The sequence below is a fragment of the Grampus griseus genome, assembly GCF_964374135.1.
Source record: "Grampus griseus genome assembly, chromosome: 15".
Lineage (NCBI taxonomy): Eukaryota > Metazoa > Chordata > Mammalia > Artiodactyla > Delphinidae > Grampus > Grampus griseus.
The window spans coordinates 20,592,590-20,615,913 of NC_139009.1; the positions used below are offsets into that span (position 1 = coordinate 20,592,590).

Genomic DNA, 23,324 nt, shown 5'->3' on the forward strand with positions numbered 1-23,324 from the left:
TGAGTTATTTGTAGTGAGATAAATGGACCTAGAGTTTGTCATACAGAGTGAAGTAAGTCTCAAAGAGAAAAACAAATACCGTATGCTAACACATATATATGGAATCTAAAAAAAAAAAAAAAAAGGTCCTGATGAACCTAGTTGCAGGGCAGGAATAAAGACATAGACATAGAAAATGGACTTGAGGACATGGGGTGGGAGGGGGAAGCTGGGACGAAGTGAGAGTAGCATCGACATATATACACTACCGAATGTAAAATAGCTAGTGGGAAGCAGCAGCATAGCACAGGGAAATCAGCTCCGTGCTTTGCGATGACCTATAGGGGTGGGATAGGGAGGACGGGAGGGAGGCTCAAAAGGGAGGGGATATGGGGACATGTATATGCATATGGCTGATTCGCTTTGTTGTGCAACAGAAACTAACACAGTATTGTGAAGCAATTATACTCCAATGAAGATCTATTTTTTAAAAAAAAAACACCAAAAGGTGGAAATAGCCCTAAGGTCCATCAACAGAAGAATCAACAAAGGAATAGAATATTATTTAGCCATAAAAAGGGACAAGTACAGATACATGCTACAATTTCAATGACTCTCAAAACATTATGATAAGTGAAAGAAATTAACACAAAAAGTCACATATTTTACGATTTCTTTTGTATGCAATCTCCAGAATAGGTAAATCCGTAGAGACCGAAAGCGTATTAGTCGTTGCCAGGGGCTGGGTGAAGTATGGACGGGAGTGATTACTTTAAGGGTACAGGGTGTTCTTCCAAGGTGATTTTTTAAAAAAGAAGATTTTAGACTAGAGAGAGGTTTGCACAACATTGTGAACGTACTAAATGCCACTGAATTGTTCATACTTTAAAATAGTTAGCTGTATGTTATGTGAATTTCGCTCAAAAACAAAACAAAAACCCCAAGCAACGTAATTATATTCTGCTTTCCAGCCCCCCCCCCCCCACAAGAAAGACAGTGAGAGCGCTAATCACCGTTCCAAGAAAACTACCCCAAACTAACGTTCTAGGACATAATGGTAGCATTTGCAGCAGCAGAATGAAGTTAAACCAATACATCAATGGGAAGATGTTAACCTCCTGCTTTGTGGATGGGCACAGGCGTGAACCCCGTGTTGCGTTCAGTGACAACAGAAACTTCGGCTTTAAAACAGACTGAGCGAACCCCAAAAATGTTGGAGCCGCAAGGGGCTTAAAACCATCGCCCGACCTGGATTTGCCCGGGCGATTGTGACTCGGGGTAACACAGGCGGTTGCAGAGCTGGCAATGGAGACCAGGTCTCCCCGCACACCCACCCCGCCACACCGCGAAGCAAATCTTCACACACGAGTTGGGTTTTAGGTTTGTTTCTTTGTTTTAAAATCCCGGGAGCTTTTAGTGGGCAAAGGATTGTGGGCTGGCATGCCAGGCCCCTGGAAGGAGAGATGCAGGTGTGAGGCGGGCAGGGGCGGGAGCCGGGTGAATGCTAGCGGCCCGACTCCCCGCCCGGCTCAGGGCCCCGTCCGCAATCACTAATCCCGGGCATCCCGCGTGGCCCGCTCCAGCGCCGCCAGGCTCGCCTCCAGCAGCTCGGTGGTTTGTATCTTTCTTGCTCTTAGGAGGAAGAGATCCTGACAAACATGGGTTAATTGACTGAATGAATGTCCTTCACATCAGGAGAGCAGTAGGATTTTACTGACGCCCTTGGAGAAACCGGAGAGAAACGAGGAGCGGAAATAGCGAACGTAAGCGGTCGGCTTTGCAAACCCAGCGGGCGCCGGGCGATTGTAGAGCACGTGTGCGTACCCGCCCGGCCGGAGAAATGCGGCCCATAAGTCAGGGTTGTGGGCCAGGTCTCGAAGTGTCCGCAGTCCTGTAAGAAACCACAGCTGGTGGGGGCGGGGGGGCGGTATCGTTTTGTAAAAAGCAAGGAAACGGAAGGGAAACTGTATTGCCCGTGTTTCCTTCGTCCAGGGTTGGAAAGCGGGTCCTTTGGCAGCGCCCTTTGCTCGCATTTCTGTCTCCGGGTTCCTCTGTTCTGTGCACCCTGGAGGAGCTCGGCCCCGGGGAGTTCCTTTAGAGGGTGGGGGCCAGGCCACCCTAAAATTACTGAGACCCTGGAGTGAGGTCTTGGTAAGTATTAGAGGAACGACGGCAGCTGCTTACAACAGCGGGGCCTTCGATAGCTCAGTTGGTAGAGCGGAGGACTGTAGTGGAGCGAACTACGGCAATCCTTAGGTCGCTGGTTCGATTCCGGCTCGAAGGACTTCGTCTGATCTTTTTAGCTTCCACTGATTCAGAGGAGAAAGGCTTATCTAAAAGCCGGCTGTGAGTTGCGTACGCACTGCAGATGTTCCGTGAAACATATATGCAGTAAATAGGGTATGGGTACGCCCTCTTGGGGGTTACATGCAAAGGAATGTTAACCTGTGCTTTTAAATGAGGCTTATTATTGCTTATGTGTAATTATTATATGTCTGCTTTTAAAAATCTTGCCCCTGGTCCCGCTGCACTTGAGTGCTAAGCTAAATGAATGTTCTGAATTGCGGTCGGTTCACTGGTCAGTGGACACCCCGGAACAACCTGTAAGGCAAAAAGAAAAAAGCCAACAACGGCCGGGGGATTAGCTCAAATGGTAGAGCGCTCGCTTAGCATGCGAGAGGTAGCGGGATCGATGCCCGCATCCTCCACTCGGTTTTTGGCCCGGGCACTGGAGGATCCGCGAACCGCAAGAGAGTGGCTGAAGCTGGTGGGTGTTTTGTAATACACAGAGCAGTACCGTAGGCAATTGTTAGCTTCACACACCGTCTTTTTATTTTGCAGGTGAGTCTTTTCCAGTGTCCTTCTTGGTCACTTCGTCTTTTCCTCCTCCCGGTGGGCAGGCCGTTAACCGTCTTCTGAGAAGACGCGGGTGGAACCCTCCCGCCGGGCCCGCAGGTCGAGCCTCCAAACAGTACGGGCTCAGGTACCCGCTAAATGTGCGAGGGAACCCCGGCGTGCTGGCCAATGGCAGCGAGCCTTACTGGGCGGGTAGCCAGCTGTCCCCACGGCCAATAGGCGTGAGACTTCTTGTTTCCCGGCAGAGCGGGGTCCCGGCACCACGGCGCTCGGGTTTTGTTTGGGCCCTGCGTGGAGGGCCCGGGTGCCGGGGCCCAGGTGGCGCCTCGCTAGCGGGAGAGTGAGCGGGATCACCGGCCCGGAGAGAGGTGAGGGGCTCTGCGTGGAGTGCGGGCCCCGGCCCCGCCCCCTTTTCAGCCCCCCGCGGCCCGGAGCCCCCCTGGAATCCCACCCCGCCCCGCCCCTCGCCCGGGGTGCCCCCGGCCGCACCCCCGCTCCTGTGGCCTCGCCTGTTACCCGCTACGCCCTGCCTTCCTACCCTCCCGCGAGTGTGAGTCCGCCCAGAACCGTCCCAAGCCAACAAACCCCACTCCGGCCGGGACAGTCTCGGTCCTTGTGTGAGGGTCCTTCAGAGTTGTGGGTCGAGAAGCCATCCCCCTGTCCCCAAGTAGGTCTCTATCGGCCACTTATTTTTTAGGGATGCTCAGAACACCCATTACTAACCCATAACTACCAGGGTAGCTTTTTCAGGGGCTTCACTGCTTACAGGACTGGGGGTGAGGGGGTGGAATAGACCCGTACCCTAACTGGGTTTGAGCTGTAGTCTCCAGGTGAGCAGGTGGCTTCTGACCAGTTTCCTTTGGCTTGGCAAAGGCCACACGTCTAGTTTTCCTCCCTGATAGGTATGGGGTAATAACAAAAAAGTAAGAACCAGCCCTTCCAGGGCTCAGGGGAGCAACAGAAAACTGCCTGGTCAGTACTTGTGAGGACAGAGGAGTGGAGAGAGGAAGCTGCCCATCCAAAGTTAGAAACTTGGTTCTCTCCACTCTGCTCTTCTCCAGAGTAGGGAGCCAGTCTGGGAACCAGAGATCCAGAATGGCCCATCTCTCAAGATGGCCACATGTGGTGGTGGGTGTGTCTTGGCTAGGTTTGGGCAATCTGACCTCTCTAGCTTCTGTAATCTTTGGGCTGCAAAGAAACTTAGAGTCTAGTGTTTCTCAGCATACTTAAGCCACTGAGTATTTCATTTTGGAATCGCCAAGCTGTGGTAAAATTGGGTCCTTTGAGGTCAGTTATAACCCTTAGCGTGGGGACAGAATACTGCTTATTCTTGGCCTTTGCTGGAACCCCACTTCTACCCTTTTTTTTTAAGGCGGAGAGAGACTCTTGTTTCTTAGGGCACTCCCTAAGAGCAGCTCTCATTCACCCAGAGATACTCAAAGAACATGTTTTCATTTTTCTTCCCTCTCCTCCCTACCCCACCATTTTTCCCCAGCTCTCAGGGCCTGAGTGGGGCAGGAGGATGCTTTCCCAGCCCCACCATGGAGCTGCGCTGTGGGGGATTGCTGTTCAGTTCTCGCTTTGATTCAGGGAACCTAGCCCACGTGGAGAAGGTGGAATCTGTGTCTAGTGATGGGGAAGGAGTAGTGGGTGGTGCCTCGGCCTCCACCAGCAGCATTGCCTCTTCCCCTGACTATGAGTTCAACGTGTGGACCCGACCAGACTGTGCTGAAACAGAATTCGAGAATGGGAACAGGTAAGAGGAGAGTAATGGAGGGTGGAAGAAGGAAGAGAGGCTGACCCCGCACCCGTGCTTCAGTTAGCCCTTTGACTGAGAGTTCGTGCCAGCACACTACCCTTCCCCTCCCACTCCCCCTTCCTCTCCCTCCCTCCCTCTCTCCCTACCAAGTAGCCCTTTCCCAGTTTGGCTTGCTCCAGCTCTCCCACATAGCTCCTCTCCAACCCTCCCATGTAGAATGACCTGTCTCTCCTACTCTGGCCCTCAGGTCATGGTTCTACTTCAGTGTCCGGGGAGGAACTCCAGGGAAACTCATCAAGATCAACGTCATGAACATGAACAAGCAAAGCAAGCTGTATTCCCAGGGCATGGCCCCCTTTGTGCGCACACTGCCTACCCGGCCACGCTGGGAACGCATTCGAGACCGGCCCACCTTTGAGGTAAGTTCCCCATGAGGAGGATAGACGGACTTGGGTGCTAAAGCAGATGAGGAAAAGGAAAGAGGAGTCCCTTCGATACAGCGTGCTAGGCAGGCGGGACACCAGGTTTTGGTACCAGCGTCCCTCTGGCGCCAGCTGGAGTCCAAGATAAGCCCCTGCCTCGGAAGCCTAGAAGGATCTGGCTGTCACGTGGAGTTTCAGAGGGAGGGACGTTGGTAAAAGTGATGAGGGTGTGAGGTCAGTTCCTGGTGACCCCAGTAGGATCTTAGTTCTGACGCCGATGGCATGTTGCCCCTCTCTCTTCCTCCTCTGCTCCTCAGATGACAGAGACGCAGTTTGTGTTATCCTTTGTTCACCGTTTCGTGGAAAGCCGTGGGGCCACCACCTTCTTCGCCTTCTGCTACCCCTTCTCCTACAGTGACTGCCAGGATTTGCTAAACCAGCTGGACCAGCGCTTTCTGGAGAACCACCCTACCCATAGCAGGTGCCAGCCGCATTCTTACTCCTGTCATGCAGTCTTGGACCACACAGCATCTCTGCTACTCCTGGAACTTGCCCTAAGAGCCCTGAAACAAAACCTCATCTGTTCTTTTCTCTGTACAGAATGTGGGATTTGGGGTACCTTTGACAGATGTTTCTGTGTGGCCTTGATCTTGGCATTACCACCGCTCCACTCCACTTATCCACCTGCCTACTTCAAGCCTCTTAGTACCCTAGCTCCCCTCAGTTACCCAGAGTTGCGCCAGCGCTGCCATTGCTCAGCACACACTTGTTGTTCTCCTGCCCCAACAGAGGCCAACTCTCTGTGTCTATGCAAAGTAGTCTATCCTAGGGCACCATAAACCGGGGAAAAAACAGTACGTTTATCCTGTCCTGTTCCCTGCATTCTGGCAACGCAGACCCACCCAAATCCTCAGCCTCATTTAAAACTGTGAGGGACTGTAAGGCCCCAAAGGCTAGGGTGAAGTACCAGATCCCACAAATCCTGGGCTCGTGACAAGGCCCACCTGTTGGTAGGACTGCAGGGACTTCTCCTGGCTTAACGACCTGTACCTCTACAGCCCCCTAGATACCATCTATTACCACCGGGAGACCCTTTGCTACTCTCTGGATGGACTGCGTGTAGATCTGCTAACGATCAGTTCCTGCCATGGGCTTCGAGAAGATCGAGAGCCCCGCCTAGAGCAGCTATTTCCTGATGCCAGCACACCCCGACCATTCCGTTTCACAGGCAAGAGGGTGAGTAGAAATAGCATAAAGGTAGTACCTTGGCCTTTGCCCAGCTCCAGGCACTGCTGGTAGCTTAAGGCCATGTTATTCCGCAGCCCCGTGGACACGGCCTCAGCCTGCATTCCGAGGCAAGTGTGACGGCTCCTACTTCATTTGCAGACCCAGCCAGCTGGAAGTCCAGTGGCTGCTTCCACCTCATCCCACCACCATCCCCACATGATGACCGCGGAGTATAGAGCAACTGACCTAATAACTGCTCTCCTCTCCACCTCAGATATTCTTCCTAAGCAGCAGGGTACACCCTGGGGAGACTCCATCTAGCTTTGTCTTCAATGGCTTTCTGGACTTCATCCTTCGACCTGACGATCCTCGGGCTCAAACCCTACGTCGCCTCTTTGTCTTTAAGCTGATTCCCATGTTAAACCCCGATGGCGTAGTCCGGGGCCACTACCGGTAAGCAGCGTCCCCAGCCCGCCTGGATTGTTCCCAGTCCCCTCACGCCCTGCATCTCAGTGGAAGACTCTCATCTAACGTCTGTGTTCCCAGTCCTCTTGCACCCTAACAAGGGCAGGTTCATGTGATCATCCAGTGACCTGAGAAGGAGTGTCCCATCTAGTGGCACTCTCTAGGAAAAGAGCCGGAATGCCCAGGTCCAGCTGAGCCGAGGGAGCTGTCTTTTAGGGTTCTGTGGGAGGGCTGACAGCTGGCCACAGAGGGGGCCTGCCTCAGTTCTTTCTTTCCTAACGCACCCTCAGCCTCTCGTGTCACAAGTCAAGTCTCCTTTTCATCTACTCTAGTGTCTCCTTCGCTGGCCCAGCCCTCTAGACCCTGCTTTGGTCCTTGTTTCTCTACAGCACAGACTCGCGTGGAGTGAATCTGAACCGTCAGTACCTGAAGCCTGATGCAGTCCTGCACCCAGCCGTCTACGGGGCTAAAGCTGTGCTTCTCTACCACCACGTGCACTCCCGTCTGAACTCCCAGAGTCCCTCTGAGCACCAGCGCAGTCCCCATCTCCCTCCTGATGCTCCCCTTTCTGACCTTGAGAAAGCCAACAATCTCCGAAATGAAGCTCGCCTTGGGCACTCACCTGACGGGGGGAGCCCTGAGGCCTGGACACAGACCGAGCCAGCAGAGCCGAAGCACCACAGCGTGTGGATTATGCCACAGCAGTCCACTGAGGCTGAGCATCCAGACCCCGACACCATCCCCCCCAAAGAGAGTGGTGTTGCTTACTACGTGGACCTGCATGGACATGCTTCTAAAAGGGGCTGCTTCATGTATGGAAACAGCTTTAGTGACGAGAACACCCAGGTAGGAATCCACAGGTGGTCATGTGAGTGTGGGACGTGTTGCAGGTTAGGAAATAAAGGTCAGGCCACAAATGGAGGGAAAGGGGCCTTCTGGCAGGAAAGCCTGGGGCTGCAAGAGGTACACTATCCTGAGCGAGCTCCAGAGAGCCAAGAAGGGGCAGCACTGGGCCCCTCACGTCTCAGTCGTTACGTCATGACCTCTGAATGAGGGTCAAGCCGTCGGCATCCTAGTCTTTTCTAGGGTTTGGGAAACCAGGGGAGGAGGAGAATTTCGCATTATTGGAGAGAAGAAGGGCTTAAAAAGAGGTAGAATCGTACCTTTCCAACACCTAGAAATATTGTCAAACATTCAGTGAGAATTTATCAACACTGAGTACTGCCGATGGTTCGGAAGGTGTCTGCTGTGTTTAAGGCACGTGGCCGCATGCTTGGCATCTCTTCCTTGTCCGAATCCCTTCTTGCTCTGTCTCTCCTTCTGAGTTGCCTTTTTCCTCGCCCAAACAGGTGGAAAATATGCTGTATCCAAAGCTCATCTCCTTGAACTCAGCCCACTTTGACTTCCAGGGCTGCAATTTCTCAGAGAAGAACATGTATGCCCGAGACCGCAGAGATGGCCAGTCTAAAGAGGGAAGCGGCCGGGTTGCAATCTACAAAGCCTCAGGGATAATCCACAGGTTGGGTGGAAATTGAGATACAGTTGATGAAGTAGCTTCCCAAAGAAGACAGTACCCAGTCGAGGGCGCTCAAGGGGCAGGGGTAGCCGAAGTCTTCTCCAAGGACAGATTCACAACTAGTGTTCTTGTCTTTAGTCTGGGACACTAAAGGTCCCTTTTGGGGACCTTCTTAGGTACATAATAAAGCGCCAAGGTCAATTTCTAGTTGCTCGGGATTAGCACTTTCTATTTGTGTATATTTTTTCCCAAATGATTGTCTCATAGACCGCCTAGGCTGTCCCCCTGTGGTTCTGTCCAGATTCTGTCTGATAAATGTATCTGTGTCTTAGCTACACACTTGAATGCAACTACAACACTGGACGCTCAGTAAACAGTATCCCTGCCGCCTGCCATGACAACGGACGTGCCAGCCCCCCTCCCCTGCCGGCCTTCCCCTCCAGATACACTGTGGAACAGTTTGAGCAGGTATGCATGCAGGGGATGAGTGGGGAAAAGGGAAACCGCAAAGTCTGGAAAGGCCCTCACTCTTGCTACCTGACTCTAAGGTCCTCTGAGGACAGGCGCACCACTATCGCTGCCTCATCTCTCAACCACTGTGGTTGGCTTCCTCGGTTAACAGGCGCAGGCCTCTGACTGTAAGAGTACTGAGAGGATGAGTGCGCACTATTCTGACCTCCCCCCAGCCCCGCCATAGAGAACCCCTGAGCTTGTCTTCCTCCTTCTATTGCATTTGTTCACTACTGACCTAAAAGTACCCCCTCTGCAGAGGTACCTGACGATCCTGGTGTCCTAGGGCACACAAGAGGTGTAGAAAGAGCTGTGGGTTATAGAAGAGATCCCAGTGCCTTCTCCTGCTGGAAGAACTCCTGCCTGGTGCCAGCCAGAAAGCCCACCTGCCCCTGCTCGTAATGGATGAGGGCCCCAGATGGGCAACAGTTTAGGGAATAGCTCTAAATCCACTTGGGATAAACAGCCTGAGCACAAAAGTTGGGATACTCATTGAGCAAACGTGAGGCCGGCCTCTCCTTCCCTTCCACTGTGCTGTGCACCCCAAACCAACACAGCACCCTAGGTTGGAAGACCAAGACACTGAGCCAAACCAGACTCTCCCCACAGGTGGGACGAGCTATGGCCATTGCAGCTCTGGACATGGCAGAATGCAATCCATGGCCCCGAATTGTGCTGTCAGAGCATAACAGCCTCACGAACCTCCGGGCCTGGATGCTAAAACACGTGCGCAGCAGTCGAGGCCTGAGCACTACTGTGAACACGGGTGTCAACAAGAAGAGAGGCTCTCGAACTCCACCCAAAAGTAACAAGTAAGGCCAGCAGGGTGGAAGGGAGAAAAGCTGTGAAAGTGGAACAGGGCTCTAGAGCGAGGAGTTCCAAGGAATTTGTGTGATTCCCAACTTCCAGAAGGGCCACATGGTGAATACTTCCAGGGTAAACTTAAATTAGTAAGATCAGTGTATTTTTTGGAGAATGGGATCCTCTTCCCTTTTACCTGGAGCTACATACTTCCCAGATATCTGAAAAGCAGGCTAGGGGATTCCCTGCTCCAGAGCCCTGCACAAATCAAATACAGTTAGGGTGCGGGTGGGGGCAAAGCTCAGCTTCCAGTGGTTGTGAATGACTGAGGGGTCCAAGGGCAGCACCAAGGCATTAAAGGGGAATTCGCTGGGAGTTAAAGCTGCCCAGGGACAGCCCTTATGGCTCTTAGTGTATTGTCTGCAGGAGCGCGTTACGTGTGAACAAGGGCTCCCAGGCATCCTGAGATGCCCCAGGTTAGGTACCTTATCCATGGACGTAAATCCCTCCCTGTGCCTTTTCATTCCAGAGGTGATGCTTTACTGAGCATCAGACCATGGGGAAAGACTTGCAACAACCTCCCTGGCCCAGGGTTAACTGGCATCTGCTTCTTTGCAGTGGACTGCCTGTTTCCTGCTCTGAAAATACCTTGAGCTGCGCGCGAAGTTTTAGCACTGGTACAAGTGCTGGTGGTAGCAGCAGCAGTCAACAAAATTCTCCACAGATGAAGAACTCCCTCAGCTTTCCTTTTCATGGCAGCCGGCCTGCAGGGCTGCCAGGCCTGGGCTCCAGCACCCAAAAGGTCAGCCACCGGGTGCTGGGCCCCGTCAGAGGTAAGCTAGTCTGGGAGCCCCTGCAACAGGTGTTCACTTGTTTGGGGCATTGCTGGGGGAAGTGAGAGCTTGAAGATACACACTTGGCCTGGGACCAAGGGGTGAATCAATAAAATTAGTATATAGCAGAATCTACAGCCTCTTCTGCGACCTTGGTGTTCCCTGCGGCACGAGCTCCAGACGGTACCGTATATGGCATAGGCGGGAGTCCGCGGTATCTGGGTCTCAGCAACTGCTGGGAGGCAGGAAAGTTTCCAAGGAAGAAACACTGGCTAGAGCAGGGTCACACTGAGACATGGAGCCTCCACGTCAAGGACAGGGTCGGTCTTGTTGGGAGCAACATAAGGAGATGTCCTCACAATCCAAATCGCAGCACCATACAAAGACGGAGAATCCTCTCCAGGGTCTCTATGGGCTGAAATTGTTCCTAGCTTCAGAGCCTGTTCAGAAAGTGTTATCAGAAGGATGCCAGCTCTTCCAAAGAAAAATGGAACAACTACAGACAGCTCCTGTTCTAGGCTTACAGAGCAACAGTCTAGCCCCTTCCAGCAGTGGTCACAAGTGCTCAGCTGTGCCCCTGGGTTTGGCCAAGGAGACCCTGCTTGATACAAGATAAGAGATTCTGGGTCACAGTGTAGCCCCAAAGCAGGTGGGCCTTCAGGGAAGAAGAGGAGGGGAATCCAGAGCCGTTCCTCGGGAGTGACCTGGACTGTAGTAGGGAGACAGTTGCCGGGCCACTTCTGGAAATAACACTAAATCAAAAATCAACACTGTATGTGGCTTCTGGGCTACAGCAATCTTGCCAGAGTATGGAGGCTTAAACGCTAGAACTAAGCTTTGCTGGTCTTCAAGCTGCACTCGTCCTCGTTAGCACTTCCCTGCTACTCAGCTTGCAACAGAGTTTTCGGTGCAGAGCAGAAACATGCACTGGGGTCAGTGGCTGTGGAAATCTGACTACTAGTTAGAGCAGCCACAGGAGAGAGCGCAGCGGGCCTTACCAGCTTTGACCAGTAAGATGTTCTACCCCTGAGAAGCTCCATAGTACCTCTGCTTATGTTCCAAGCCCCACTCTTAGAGTCTGTCTTCATTGGGAAAGGACACTTTTGCACACTGTTTGATAGAAGGAGAGTATTAAAGCAATAATAATGCCTTATATTTAAATAGCATTAAACAGTGAACAACAAAAAAACAGTATCGCATATTTATTTCATTTAATCCTCACAAAGACCCTGTGGGATAGGTGGTATTTCCACTTTCCTGATGAGGAGACTGAGGGTGTTTAAGGGTAACTCGTCCAAGGTTGCGCAGCTATGAAGTGGCAGTTACTCAAATTTAGTCCTTTCGTGCTCCAGTCTACTTGAGTTTCCCACCTTAAATCTGGACATTTCTTCTTCTTTTAATTTCTTTTCCTTTTAACTCATAGAAGGAATATTGGCACCATAAATTCTCCTTCCCTGATTACAAAAGGGAAATAGCAAAGAGCCTTTTCTAGGTCCCCACTGGAGGATTCTAGGCAGTTTTTAGTCAATATTTTATTAACATCTTCCCTGCTCCCCCCCCACCAAATGCAGAGTGTTGTATTAAGCTTCTTGAGTGAGAGACATGTATTCTGTTTATTTGTTACTTCCCCCAAATAACTAATAGAAAATAGGCATAGTCAGTACAAAGTAATTCCTGGTTGACTGACTTGAAACTTTATGGGGGACACAGGGCAGTAAACACAACATAAAAGCACACACTCATTATAAACATACAGGGAACATGGGGAGCCACTGTGGTAGATAAACACAAGAGTAATCACCCAAAGAATGATCAGTTGAGAAATGGTTTTGAAGAACGGGTGGTGGTGTATGGTTTTAACAAAAACATTCCAGAGATAACAGTGATAGCCAGGACCAGAGCTGCCTCGTAGAGAGGGCCACAGGCAGGCATGCTAGCTGGTTCGAAGGGCCAAGCCCTGCCCGTGGGAATCAGGAAGGCAGGTGGGAGAAAGAAGCCGGAATGTCTTGAAAACAAAGATTATGAGTTAACAAGACATATGGCAACGACTGTGTTTCTGAGAATGATGGGAACAAAAGATTTAAGAGAGCCATCTGTGAACTGTTTATATATAAATCAAGCAGGGATGGGGAGGTGGGATCCTTGCAGTAGTTTATACATGAGATAACTAGTGCCTATACCAGGGTCTATGAATGTACATACTAGAAATAGAAGTGGCAGGATTCAGTGGTGGTGGAAGAGAGACAAACTAAGAGAGCTTCATGGCTACAAGCTAAAGGAAAATGTCATGATGACAGTAAGACATTGTTGGAAGCCAAGCGCTGAGTTTATCTATTTTAGACATGCTTGGATGTCATGGGCTAGCTATATGGAGATGACCTACAGGCAGAAAAAGGGCCAGACTGTAGAAAAGGTGACATCAGGGTTGGATCTAAGAGTCATCCACGTACAGGTGAAACCAAGTGAGAAGCCATGTTCCCCCAGGTAAATGAACTTAAAAGCAGAAAGAGAGCTGGTCTGAGTACCAAGACACCCTAGGGACTTGCATAAATATTTGTAAGAACTAAGAAACTATGTCTCTAAGGTCAGGGGGTCAAGAAGGTTCCTAATACCACCAAACAGGAATACTGTAAGGAGCTGAAAGATCAGGTCTAGGAATCTTGACTCCTTTTCTCCTGAGCATCTGCTGGTGCTACAGTTTTACCACTTCATCTCAAGTCCCTGTAAGACTCCAGGATGGGAGACTGGCCCTGGCCTGGGCTAGGGACTTGTGATGCAGCTGTGGAATGTGGACACGGCATCTTCAACTAACCCTTAGAAAAACGTCTTCATTTTGTTTGTGTGATTTATCCTATGCTGTAGCTTTGTGACATTTCCTGGTTCCACACATCTGGCCCCTGGGCCTTTGCCACATCTGGGCATACTTTGTCTTCCGAGATAGGAAGAACACGACCCTCATATCTCTATAACTATAAAAGCAGCTATAAATATACTTTCCAAATCCCAAAACGGGGATTGCGTTGACAAGGTTTTTTTTTTCTGACTTACCAACTTATTTATAAGAAAATTCCCACTAATGTATAAAAATTTTATCACATTTAACCGTACATTTAACTGACTATCCTTTATTGGCCAGAACAGAACATGAGATTGGGCTACCCAGAAAATTTCAGAAAAGATCTAGGTAGCCCAGCCAGAAGCTTAGGCTAGAATCAGGGAACTAGTCTGGCAGGGTCTGTCCTCGGAGGCTGGGGGATGACATTTTAGAAGCCAAAAAGTAGCCAACTTGGGGTGAGCAGGAATGTTGCTGGGGCAGGAGGCTGGAAGAGCCTGAGTAAGCCTTGCCTCCCAGCACCCCTGACCATAGTGCCAGGATCTTCCTTACCTCGTTCTCCCCCTGCTGCAAAATAGGTCCCGAGAACTGCCTTCCCAGACCCATGGTCACATCCCTGACCACGGGGCTCAGAGCGCAGAGGGCACTGTCCGCAGCTGCCACCGAGGAGCAGGAGGGAGAGCTCACTGGGGAACAGCTAACGTAACAGCTAAAGTGTGTGATTTCCTGGTGCAGGAGCAGATGCAGACAGCTCGGAGGAGGACCTGCTGGGGAGGGCGTGGATAGTAAACGGGCTCCTCCTTCTGTTGCCTATGTATTGATGAAAACAGGGCTCGAACTAGAGGGAAGCCAGTGAGGTGCCTAGGACACATGATTTAAGAAGGCACTCGCTCTCAGGGTCAGGCAAGGGCCTCCTTAAACTATGCACTCTAGGCGCCTCACTCGCTTCATACTAGTCCTGGCCCTGGATTCAAGCAAGTCTCACTCAATAGCTTAAACTTATTCCCTAGCCCTCCACCCTACCCAGCGGGATACTGGTGTAAAAGACAAGGGACTTAAGTGTAAAGCGGGGAGCCTTCAGCCATCAGCCCACCATGGCCACTCTAGTCTGCCCCAGCTCTGGCACTTAAAGCTGAGGTTACCAGAATTCTCTCCTGGCCTCTGTGATGCCTTGTCTCAGCTGACCAGCAGCTTCTGATAGAGCAGCTAAAGGCCAATGGTGAGTGGAGGCTCCTTTGAGAAGTGAGTCAAAGGACATAGGAAGAGTGCCTCCAGCACCATCATCACTTTTACTTTTTCCCCTGCAAGAGAAAGTTTTGTGTTAAATAGCAGAGTAATAAAACTTATTTGATGGCAGGAAATATCTCCTAACACATCTATTTATTCCCTTAGCACCTAGCACCATGCCTGGCACTTATTAAATGATCTGCAAATATTTGTTGAACAAATAAAAGGCAGGAAGTTGAAGCTGAATGAAGGCTTGTCTCGCCTGTCCACCCCTCACAGGGCATAAATCAGGTCTGCGTTCATCCTAGGGATCCAGTGAGATCTGGGGTGCTACCTGTAGGGACAGTTCTAAAGATGTTTTGGAGGGATGATGCATGACCTAGGCACAGGGTACACAACTGCCCCTCAAAATTGCGAGCCCTTAGGACATCCATTCTGACTCATACAGTGGTAAGGTGGGTCTGGCTCTACGCCTCTGGCCTCTGCCCCAGGACTGTCCGGCCTCCCAAATGGAACCTAGGGGCTGATTATCATAAAACACCGTCTCACAAGCTCTAGATGTAGAGCTGTTCACATTATCACTTGCATTCAGCCTTAAGGCACTGTTTCTCTAGCTTCGAGCCAAGAAAGAAGAGAGTTGGGGCTCCTCCCTTTAATTCTTGTCACAATGGAGACTGGGTAGGCCTGGATGATACCGGGGCCCAGAAGCCAAAACATGAGAAACTGGGCTGTGTGCTCACGCTGCCAAATTCACAGGCAGCCCCCGAACCTTAAGACAGTCTTTTAAGTGATGACGTGTTACCTTTAAATGCCTTGTACTTTCCAGATCAGGCCTCTCTCCTAAACTAGAACCTGTCTCCTACCCTGAAACTCTCTTTAGGGGCACGATTCCTGAGTTGTATCCTTAATATCTTTCCTTTGATCCTTACATTTCACATTGGCATTTTTTATATCATTTGCCTGTTTTGCTTTGTATCTTTTTTTTTTTAACATCTTTATTGGGGTATAATTGCTTTACAATGGTGTGTTAGTTTCTGCTTTCTAATAAAGTGAATCAGTTATACATATACATGTTCCCATATCTCTTCCCTCTTGCGTCTCCCTCCCTCGCTTGGTATCTTCTTAAGTGCCACTCAGTTCCTTACTAGAACCTACAAATGTCCCAGAGGCCTCCACTCAATTTCTAGCCTGCTCTCTTATCCTTCCTTGGGGTGGGGTGAGGCTTCATCCCTTAACATGGTTTCAACATCCTTCTGTGTATAGATATTTCTCAGATCATCTATTTCCTGCTATTTCCCCCTCTGTCATTAAAGTTCATTATTTCTGCCTACTGTGCACTATCAATCACTTGACATCATCTTGACATCCCTGTTTTAATCAAAGAATTACCCAGGTCTAGGCTCTACAGTGTCTCTAAGTCATTGGTGGTGGGTAATGTTTCGAGTTATGTGACTGTGGCCATGAGTCTGACTTCGGTTGTTTTGTTGGCATCGCTGTGCCAACTCTCACTAGGTCTGGTTGTTTTTGACTCCTGTCTGTGGTCTTAGACTCTAATTGGTACCCAGCATCTTGGCAAACTCCTCAAAGCTAGAGTAGCTTCCATCCTGAGATCTCTCCCTTTCTTCTCGTCCTTATTCATACGAGTATCAGTTTTTTTAAATTTGGTTTGGGACCTTCCAGAAGTAGCCTTGTCACTGCTAGTGTAGCTAGACAAGGTAAAGTTACTGTCACCCTTTAGGGCCTTTTCACATGTAACACATGTTGCTTTGTTAGAAGTCAACTGGCATCTGGAACTACCATCGAATTCAGCTCCACAAAGGTTAACAGCTCATTCCGTTTGAGAGCATTTGGTACCTGCTGTCCCCCTGTGATAAGGAAGGACCTGCCAAGCCTGAGAATCTCCCTACCTCACCATCTACCCCACTGGGACCCCACCTTTCAGAATCCGTAGCAGTGAGGCTCTAGCTACAAAGAAGGGACCAAGAGAGCTGCCCCACAGAGTATAACCATATGCCCTTAGACAGGGATTGTTGAGCCAGCTTACGGTCTACAGTGGGTGTCTGCTATCCGGGTAAACAACATGTTTATTAAGGTCTCTGGTTTTCCAGGCAGTACTTTACAGGCACTGGGATGTACAGTATTAGAAAAGACAAGGTCCCTACCCTCAAGAGACTCAAGTTCCAATTAGAATATTAGCTAACATTTATTGAGCACTTACCATGTGCCAGGCAGTATTAAGTACTTTACATGTACTAATATTTAGTTAAGGAGACAGAAACCATAAAAAATTACTAGCCAAGTGAACAAAGGACAATGAAAGAGAAGAATTAATCCTACTGTTAATGGTCAGCGAGGATTCATAGAGGTGACATTTGAGATCGGACATATAAGATGTCCAAAGTTTCACTAGAAGAGGAAACAGACTTTGCAGAGGAACCACATAGCTAGTAGCCCTAGAGGCTATAGCAGAGGGTGTGAAGGATCAAGTCAGCATCCTACTAAGGATGTGTAGACTGGACCCACAGTGGGCGGGGCTCTGAATGCCACGTTAAAAAGTTTAGACTTTATCCTTTAAAAGACCTTCAGTATCTCTCCCTTGCCTGAGCCAAAATGACTTGATCAGGTCTGTATTTTAGAAGAAGAATTTCTGGCATCTGTGTGAAGGATGGATTGTAAAAGGGAAGAGACTCAAGCTGGGGAGGCCAGTGGGGAATTTTTTTCAAAAGCCTGGATGAGAGATAAAGACCTGTATCTGGATGCTGGCAATGGCAAGGGTGAATAAAGGAGGAATTCCAGCGAAGGCAGAGGGAGAATTGTCCAGATTTGGGTTAAACACAAATCTAAATGTGAGGGAGGAGTCGAAAGAGGAAACAAGTTTCTAGCAGATTTCTCACCAAGATAGGGAGAGCAAAAGGAAGGAGGGGAGAAAATGAGTTTCGTTTGGGTCATGAGAGACTGCCAGGTAGGAACGATCAGTAGACAATCAGAACTGCAGTTCAGGAAAAAAAGGGCAAGAGGGAGACTTGGGAGTTTTGAGTACATAGAGCAGGAGAGAACCAAGGCTAAAATGGTGGGGGACACTGACATTTAGGGGCAGGACAAGCAGTTGAAAAGGGGCGGTTAGGGGGGAAGAGGAGAACCTAGGAAAGCCAAGCTCAATAACTTCTTTGCCAGAAGAATGAACTGGTGGGTGAGTAGGCTGGTTAGCTCCAGAGAGGTGAAGTAGGATGAGGGCTGGATGAAAACTGGAGAGCTGGAATAAATTATTAGTTCTTTCTACCCATCTTAGACTTACTTCAGAAGAGGGATGCTGGTGTGATGACAAGCTTGAAAACAGGCATCTGCTGACAAGGGAAGGCCAACGGGGCAGGGGAGTGACAATGCCTCACTTATTTGCCCTTTTATCTGCTTGTGTCCCTTCCACTCAGAGCCCCGAAGCCAGGACAGGAGACGGCGGCAGCAGCCACTGACCCATCACCCTACTTCAAGCAGCCCGGCCCCGTCCCCAACTCCTGTTAGTTCTAACACAGCCTCTTTACACATGGGCTCCTGCCTACTGCCCAACTCACTCGGCATATCAGGTCTGTACCCACCGCCCCTGAAATCTGGGTTGGCCAACCTCCTTCCTTCCCTACCTCCCAGGGCATAGGCCAGACTCCTGACTAGGCTTGAAGAAATCCTTCCAGCTCTGCTGCCATGTGACCTGGACCTCATTCCTGACTTGATGTAATACAGGCCACTCCAGACCAGGGGCACCAGTTATCCTCCTGGATTATCCTAAATCCCTAACATCAATGCCCTTGTACAGGAGGCTGGAGTTTAGTGAACATCTTTGTGTAATAAAATAACAGTTACCACTTATTGAGCGTTTACTATGTGGCAGGCACTGCTCTAAGCACATTATCTCATTTAATCCTTATTTTTACAGTTGAGGAACCTGAGGACTTTTCCTACCTGCTATTTATTCAAGCTCCCTGACTCCAGGAGCTGGGCAACTTAGACAAAACTGAAGAATGAAAAAAGCATAGGCCTTTCACCTGTCACCACCGCAAATGTTGTGTGACCATATCATCCACAAAGAGCTTAGACCGTCTGCTCTCCTTTTAAGTTATAGACCCAGCCGTGTAAAGCACTGGATGGGGATGATTTCTAAAACTTCAGCCTAACATCTCCTACCTCCCTCAGAGCCCACTACTCCCAACCTGTTAACTCTCTTCGACGGGTAGCCCTGAATCCACCAGTCTTGGGTACTGATGACTTGATCCTTAAATGCTCACACGTATGACTGGGATAACTCTAAGGTCTATAAATTCATAGTAGTTCAGTTGAGTGGGTTCTGATTCAAGCTCAAGTTACTGTTCTACCCCTCGGACCAGACTAGAGTGTGACGTGCTTCTGAACCAGCGGCGATTTTGCCAGGCAGCGGACATTTTTCTGGAGATGTTTGGTTGTTACAGTGGGGAGGAGGCAGGGGAAGAAATGGCATCTGCTGAGCAGAGGCCAGAGATGCTGCTAAACATCCTGAAATACACAAGGCAGCCGCCCACAACAAAGAATTATCCAGCCCAAAATGTCAATATTGCCAATACTGAGAAACTCTGATCTAAAGGAAGTTACCTCTTCTCCGTGGCCCCATCCTGATATCAGTTTCTTTTGTTCCCTAGGGAGTAGCTGCTCATTCCTACCCTCAGGGGACAAACCAGAGGCTGTCATGGTGATTGGGAAAGGCCTGCTAGGGGCTGGACCTCGGATCCCCTGTATCAGGACCCGACTACAGGTAACGTTTTTGGGTCTTCCCCAGTCCCCAGCATAGCGACTCTTGCAGAGCCCAGCAAGGCGCTGTTCACCTGGGTAGTGGGAGGGAAAATGCCCAGCACTGCTTTACACCCTCTCCCCACAACCACAGCAGAGAGCTGCTCTGATGCCTGAGTGCCTGTCTGTCCGGTGCTGCACCCCCGTCCCCTTCAGCCAGGTCTCTTGCTTGCTTCCAATCCCAGTATCCCTGCCAGACATACCCTAACCTCAGCCTGCTAGCTTTGGCTTTGCCTGCCCCTGCCTTAGCTTCTCCTCTCTTTCTGCCCAGACCTGCCCGAGGAGAGTTCCCGCCAGGAGGGGTCCCGGATTCCCCAGGTAACACATCTGGTTGCTGCTCCTAGGAACAGCTGTGCCACCAACTCCGATTCACTCCAGATCCCCATGCTAGGTTGACTGAAGTTAGGTGTAGGCAGAAGCTGACTGAACAGGTGAAGCTTAAGCTGCTCTGGCAGGGGCTGAGGCAATGAAGGCTCTGAGGCAGACCCACTAATCCTCCAACATCTTTCCACACCGTGCTTCTCTACTCAGCCAGATCTTGACCGTGGTATAGCCATGAAGGTTAAATGCTGGACCCTTCTGACTCCCCTAGTTAAGCTTGGAATGTATAGTCATAGACTGAACCCAAGAGTTTTCTAGCTATTATCCTGCCCTACCTTCTCAGCTAGGAACAGTGCCCAGGAACTCAAGGTCCCAGTACCCGTGTTGACACCCATACTACACTCATACGTGTGGATACTAGAAGGAAACCTAGAAGCAAAAAGTTCATGGAAGAATCCAGCCTCATAGCCTACCCCCTGTCCACACAGGCTAGGCCCAGGTTGGGCCGGGGCTCACCGCCGACTCGCAGAGGGATGAGAGGCTCTTCGGGCCCCACGTCCCCTACCCCCCGGAGCAGGGAGAGCAGTGAGCCAGAGCCGGGACCCTGCTCCATACCACGGTGAGCACCAGGGTGCAACGCTTCACCCCACCTCTCACTTCTATCCCCTTATTCCCATTTCTGCCATTCAAGATCATTTTCTTCCTTCCCTTCTCCCTTTGACCCCCGAAAGACTAAATGTACCTTCATTAAGAACCTAGTCCCTGACTTTTTTCCCCATCATGCTGTCCGTCTTCACTCCAACAGACAAGAGAACAACTTCTAGTTAGGCCTAAGGAGCAGGCTGGTCAGACCATTCCTGTCAGACCACTGTGCAGTGCTCAACCTGCCTATTCTCACCCACCTTGCCTCTCTCACCTCCCAGCCCCTGGCTGAAAGACCAGAAGAAGGGCGGAGTTTTCACAACCCTGACTCCTCTCTCTTCTCTGTTGCAGGCTGCCTCAGGCTGGGCCCCCACGGCCCTGCTCTGCCCCTGCCTTTTCTCCTATTTCCCGTAGTCTGTCTGACTCCCAGTCCCGGATTTGTTACAGTGGGGGGCCCTTGGGCCAAACTGAGGTTTGTTTTGTCCCTAAATCTCCTCCACTCACTGTTTCTCCTCGGGTCTGAGGCCTTGACCTTCACGCCCAGCACATGACCCGGAGATGGGGAACACAGTGAGAAATGTGCTAGTCCCCTTTCTCAGCTCCTGATTCCATGTGACAATTATAACTCCTTGGAACGCCAGCCACACTGTTCTGAGACACAGCAGAGCATCACCTTGAGACAGGACAAAGCAGGGACCTGCCACCCCTTCCCTCCCTCCACAGCACACGATTTTGGGACCACAAAAAAAATCTATATTTTTATACTGGGGGGAGGGAGTAGAAAATAAAGTAGCCCTATGCTGGGCCCTATTCAGTGGCAGCTTCTTGTTCCATAAGGTTAAGGAAGACTTTGAGGAAATTAAAGTTGTTTGGAAAAATCCAGGTGTAGTTGCTTTGTATGTTGTGATGGGTAGAAGGGATGAAGTGAAGTGTGAAGGCCCCTCACACCCTCCATCTTGCCTCAGACTATGTCCTGGAACCCTAGAAAAGAGGGGGAAAGACCTGAGGTAAGGAAAATGCTGCAGCTTTCCTCTGGGGCAATCCTTCAGGAATCAACTCCCATCCAGCCTGTCCCCCCTTACAATTCTCGCCCACACTTATGGGTTGGTTTACCAGACGTTCACACAGCACCTCCCCCCATCCCATTCTTCTCTATGGCTTGGGTCTACACTAGCCAACCCCTAAATCAGTGCCCTGTGCCCCTGAAATAGAATTCTCTATCTTTCCAACCCCTCACAAAAAAAATTATGCCTAAATAAAACCCTAAACAACCTTGGAAAAGTGAGTACTATTTAAGTGAAGAGCCTAAATCCTCTTACTTGGACGGCATCCTCAGTACCTTTATTCCTTCGGGTGTCAGTACTTTCTTGTACCCGTACTATCAACTTGGGCATCTGGGGACCACAGGAAGATGGGGACTGAGGGGGTTTAGGGAACCCACCCCGTTCTAGCAGGGAGCAGTTTAAGGGGGAAGGGGGCAGGGCACTCGCTGCTCTGTGCGGATAAAGGGGCCGAGTATCATGCTTGGCCCAACACTTTCTGATTTGAAGTTTCGAACCCTTCACGCCCTGGCGCGGCCCCGCCACTCACTCTCTGGGGCTGGGCGCTACAGCCCCGTACCGTTACCTGGGGCGGAGAAAGCGCCACTTTCATTCCTGCTTCTTGGGATTGTTGACGGCCACGTAGTGATAGAGAACGACAAGCAGGAAGAGCGACACGCCCAGCATGTTGGCAAAGATGGCGAGCTGCACGTCCGTGATCATGCTGCGGAGAAGAGGGGGGACTGAGCCTCGGACCGGCGCACTCCTCGCCCAGACCAGGACCCTTCCTCGCCGCACTGGCCCAGCCACCGCCGATGGGCCGTGGACCGCGCCTGCGTGCCTCTCACCTGATCAGCGGGGCTCGGCTCCGACACGATCTGTGGACTAGCTCGAGGTAGGAGACCTGGATCGGAAGTTTGCTGCGCCAGCTCAGTCCCAAAACAGCCACTTCCGGCCGTCAGGCTCGGCCGGTAAGGGCTCCCTAGCCCCCGCGTCTCGCCTGCTCCCGCGGCGCACTCGCAAGGGGCGGGGTCTTGGGCGGGGCTGAGGAGGGGCCGGCCGCCGTAGGGGGCGGGCGGGCTGCAGACGCTCGCTTCGTACGCGGCACGGCGCAGCTGTGAGCTGTTGGCGTGGTCCGGGACAGGGTTAGGGGCGCTGGGGCCGCTTCCTTGGAGCCGAGGAGTGGACTAGAGCGAGGATGTGGCGGCGGGACCGAGCGGGAGGCTCGGCCTGACCCTAGACTCCGGCCCCCCTCTCGGTCGCGGGCCCACATGCTGCTGCCCACCCTTCGCTTCCCGGCCCGGCCAGGTGCTTCCTTTGCGCCCTGCCCTCAGGGTCCCCACCCTGGTCCGGGCGGCCGGGAGAGGGGTAAGAGGCGGTGCAGAATGGGGACAGGGCTGGGACGGCCGGCTAACTCTCCTCGGCGGCAGCCTTTCTGCCCCACATCCGCCAAATAGAACGATCGTGCCTGTGATCTGACCAGTGCCTCCCTTCCGGACTCCCTCCCTCCATCCCACTCTCAGAGGTGGGCGTCGGAAATAGGGCGGACCCTCCCGGAATCAAAACCCAAACCGTGGGACTTAAGCCAAGTGGGAAATCACCCCCCACCCGGATGTGAGGGAGGGGGGAAAGGAGGAAAGGCTGGGACCAGCAAGAGGGGTCGTGTGGGTTATAAGCAGAGTGGGCCACCGAGGAGAAAAAAGGAAGATGACTGGGTAGATGTCCGAGGGTCTCTGGTGAAGGGAGAGGCAGCCTGGGGCTCTACAACCCTCTGCCCAGCCAAAACCTACTCCCCCCCACCTCCTTGCTTTCCCTCAGCTTCACCATAAAAGGGAACGGCACTGAGCCAGGCTGGGGCCAGGGGCTGGGCTGTTTCTCTGGAGCTGTCAGGGGTAATGGAAGCCAGTTGCTCTGCGGTAGAGGGGGGCCAGGGCTCAGGGGACGCCTCTGCTTCTCTGAGCCAAAGAAAACTACAGGAGCTGCTATGGGGCTGGAACAGCTGGGTAAGGGGACTGACTGGCAGGCTGTGTGCACGGTGAGCTAAGGGTGCACTAGCCCGGAGTGGGCTTCCCTGGCCTGGG

The 23,324-nt window shown here is 51.3% G+C and overlaps 2 protein-coding genes across 3 annotated transcripts; one reads left to right on the forward strand and one right to left on the reverse strand.

Annotated features, from left to right (window-relative positions):
* The first annotated feature begins 4,325 nt into the window (after positions 1–4,325).
* On the forward strand, positions 4,326–21,119 carry AGBL5 (AGBL carboxypeptidase 5). The gene is given in 16 exon segments (XM_082672324.1): positions 4,326–4,591; positions 4,842–5,013; positions 5,334–5,497; positions 6,075–6,252; positions 6,518–6,696; positions 7,098–7,554; positions 8,058–8,227; positions 8,557–8,692; positions 9,344–9,546; positions 10,154–10,368; positions 17,857–18,013; positions 19,097–19,205; positions 19,512–19,558; positions 20,555–20,675; positions 20,803–20,832; positions 20,834–21,119. Coding segments are annotated over 16 exon segments (2,601 nt in total). The 5' UTR covers positions 4,326–4,376; the 3' UTR covers positions 20,882–21,119.
* Positions 21,010–22,122, reverse strand: OST4 (oligosaccharyltransferase complex subunit 4, non-catalytic). 2 transcript variants are annotated; one of them, XR_014297820.1, is made up of 3 exons: positions 22,092–22,122; positions 21,794–21,967; positions 21,010–21,184 (listed from the first exon to the last, which is right to left on the reverse strand). XR_014297820.1 is itself a non-coding variant. In XM_082672323.1 (3 exons), the coding sequence occupies exon 2, from the start codon at positions 21,964–21,966 to the stop codon at positions 21,853–21,855; it is 114 nt and encodes a 37-aa protein (XP_082528449.1). In that variant the 5' UTR covers position 21,967; positions 22,092–22,112; the 3' UTR covers positions 21,010–21,184; positions 21,830–21,852. The 2 variants fall into 2 exon arrangements, 1 of the variants encoding a protein (XP_082528449.1); XM_082672323.1 differs by having other exon boundaries at positions 21,830–21,967; positions 22,092–22,112.
* Between the last annotated feature and the right edge of the window lie 1,202 nt (positions 22,123–23,324).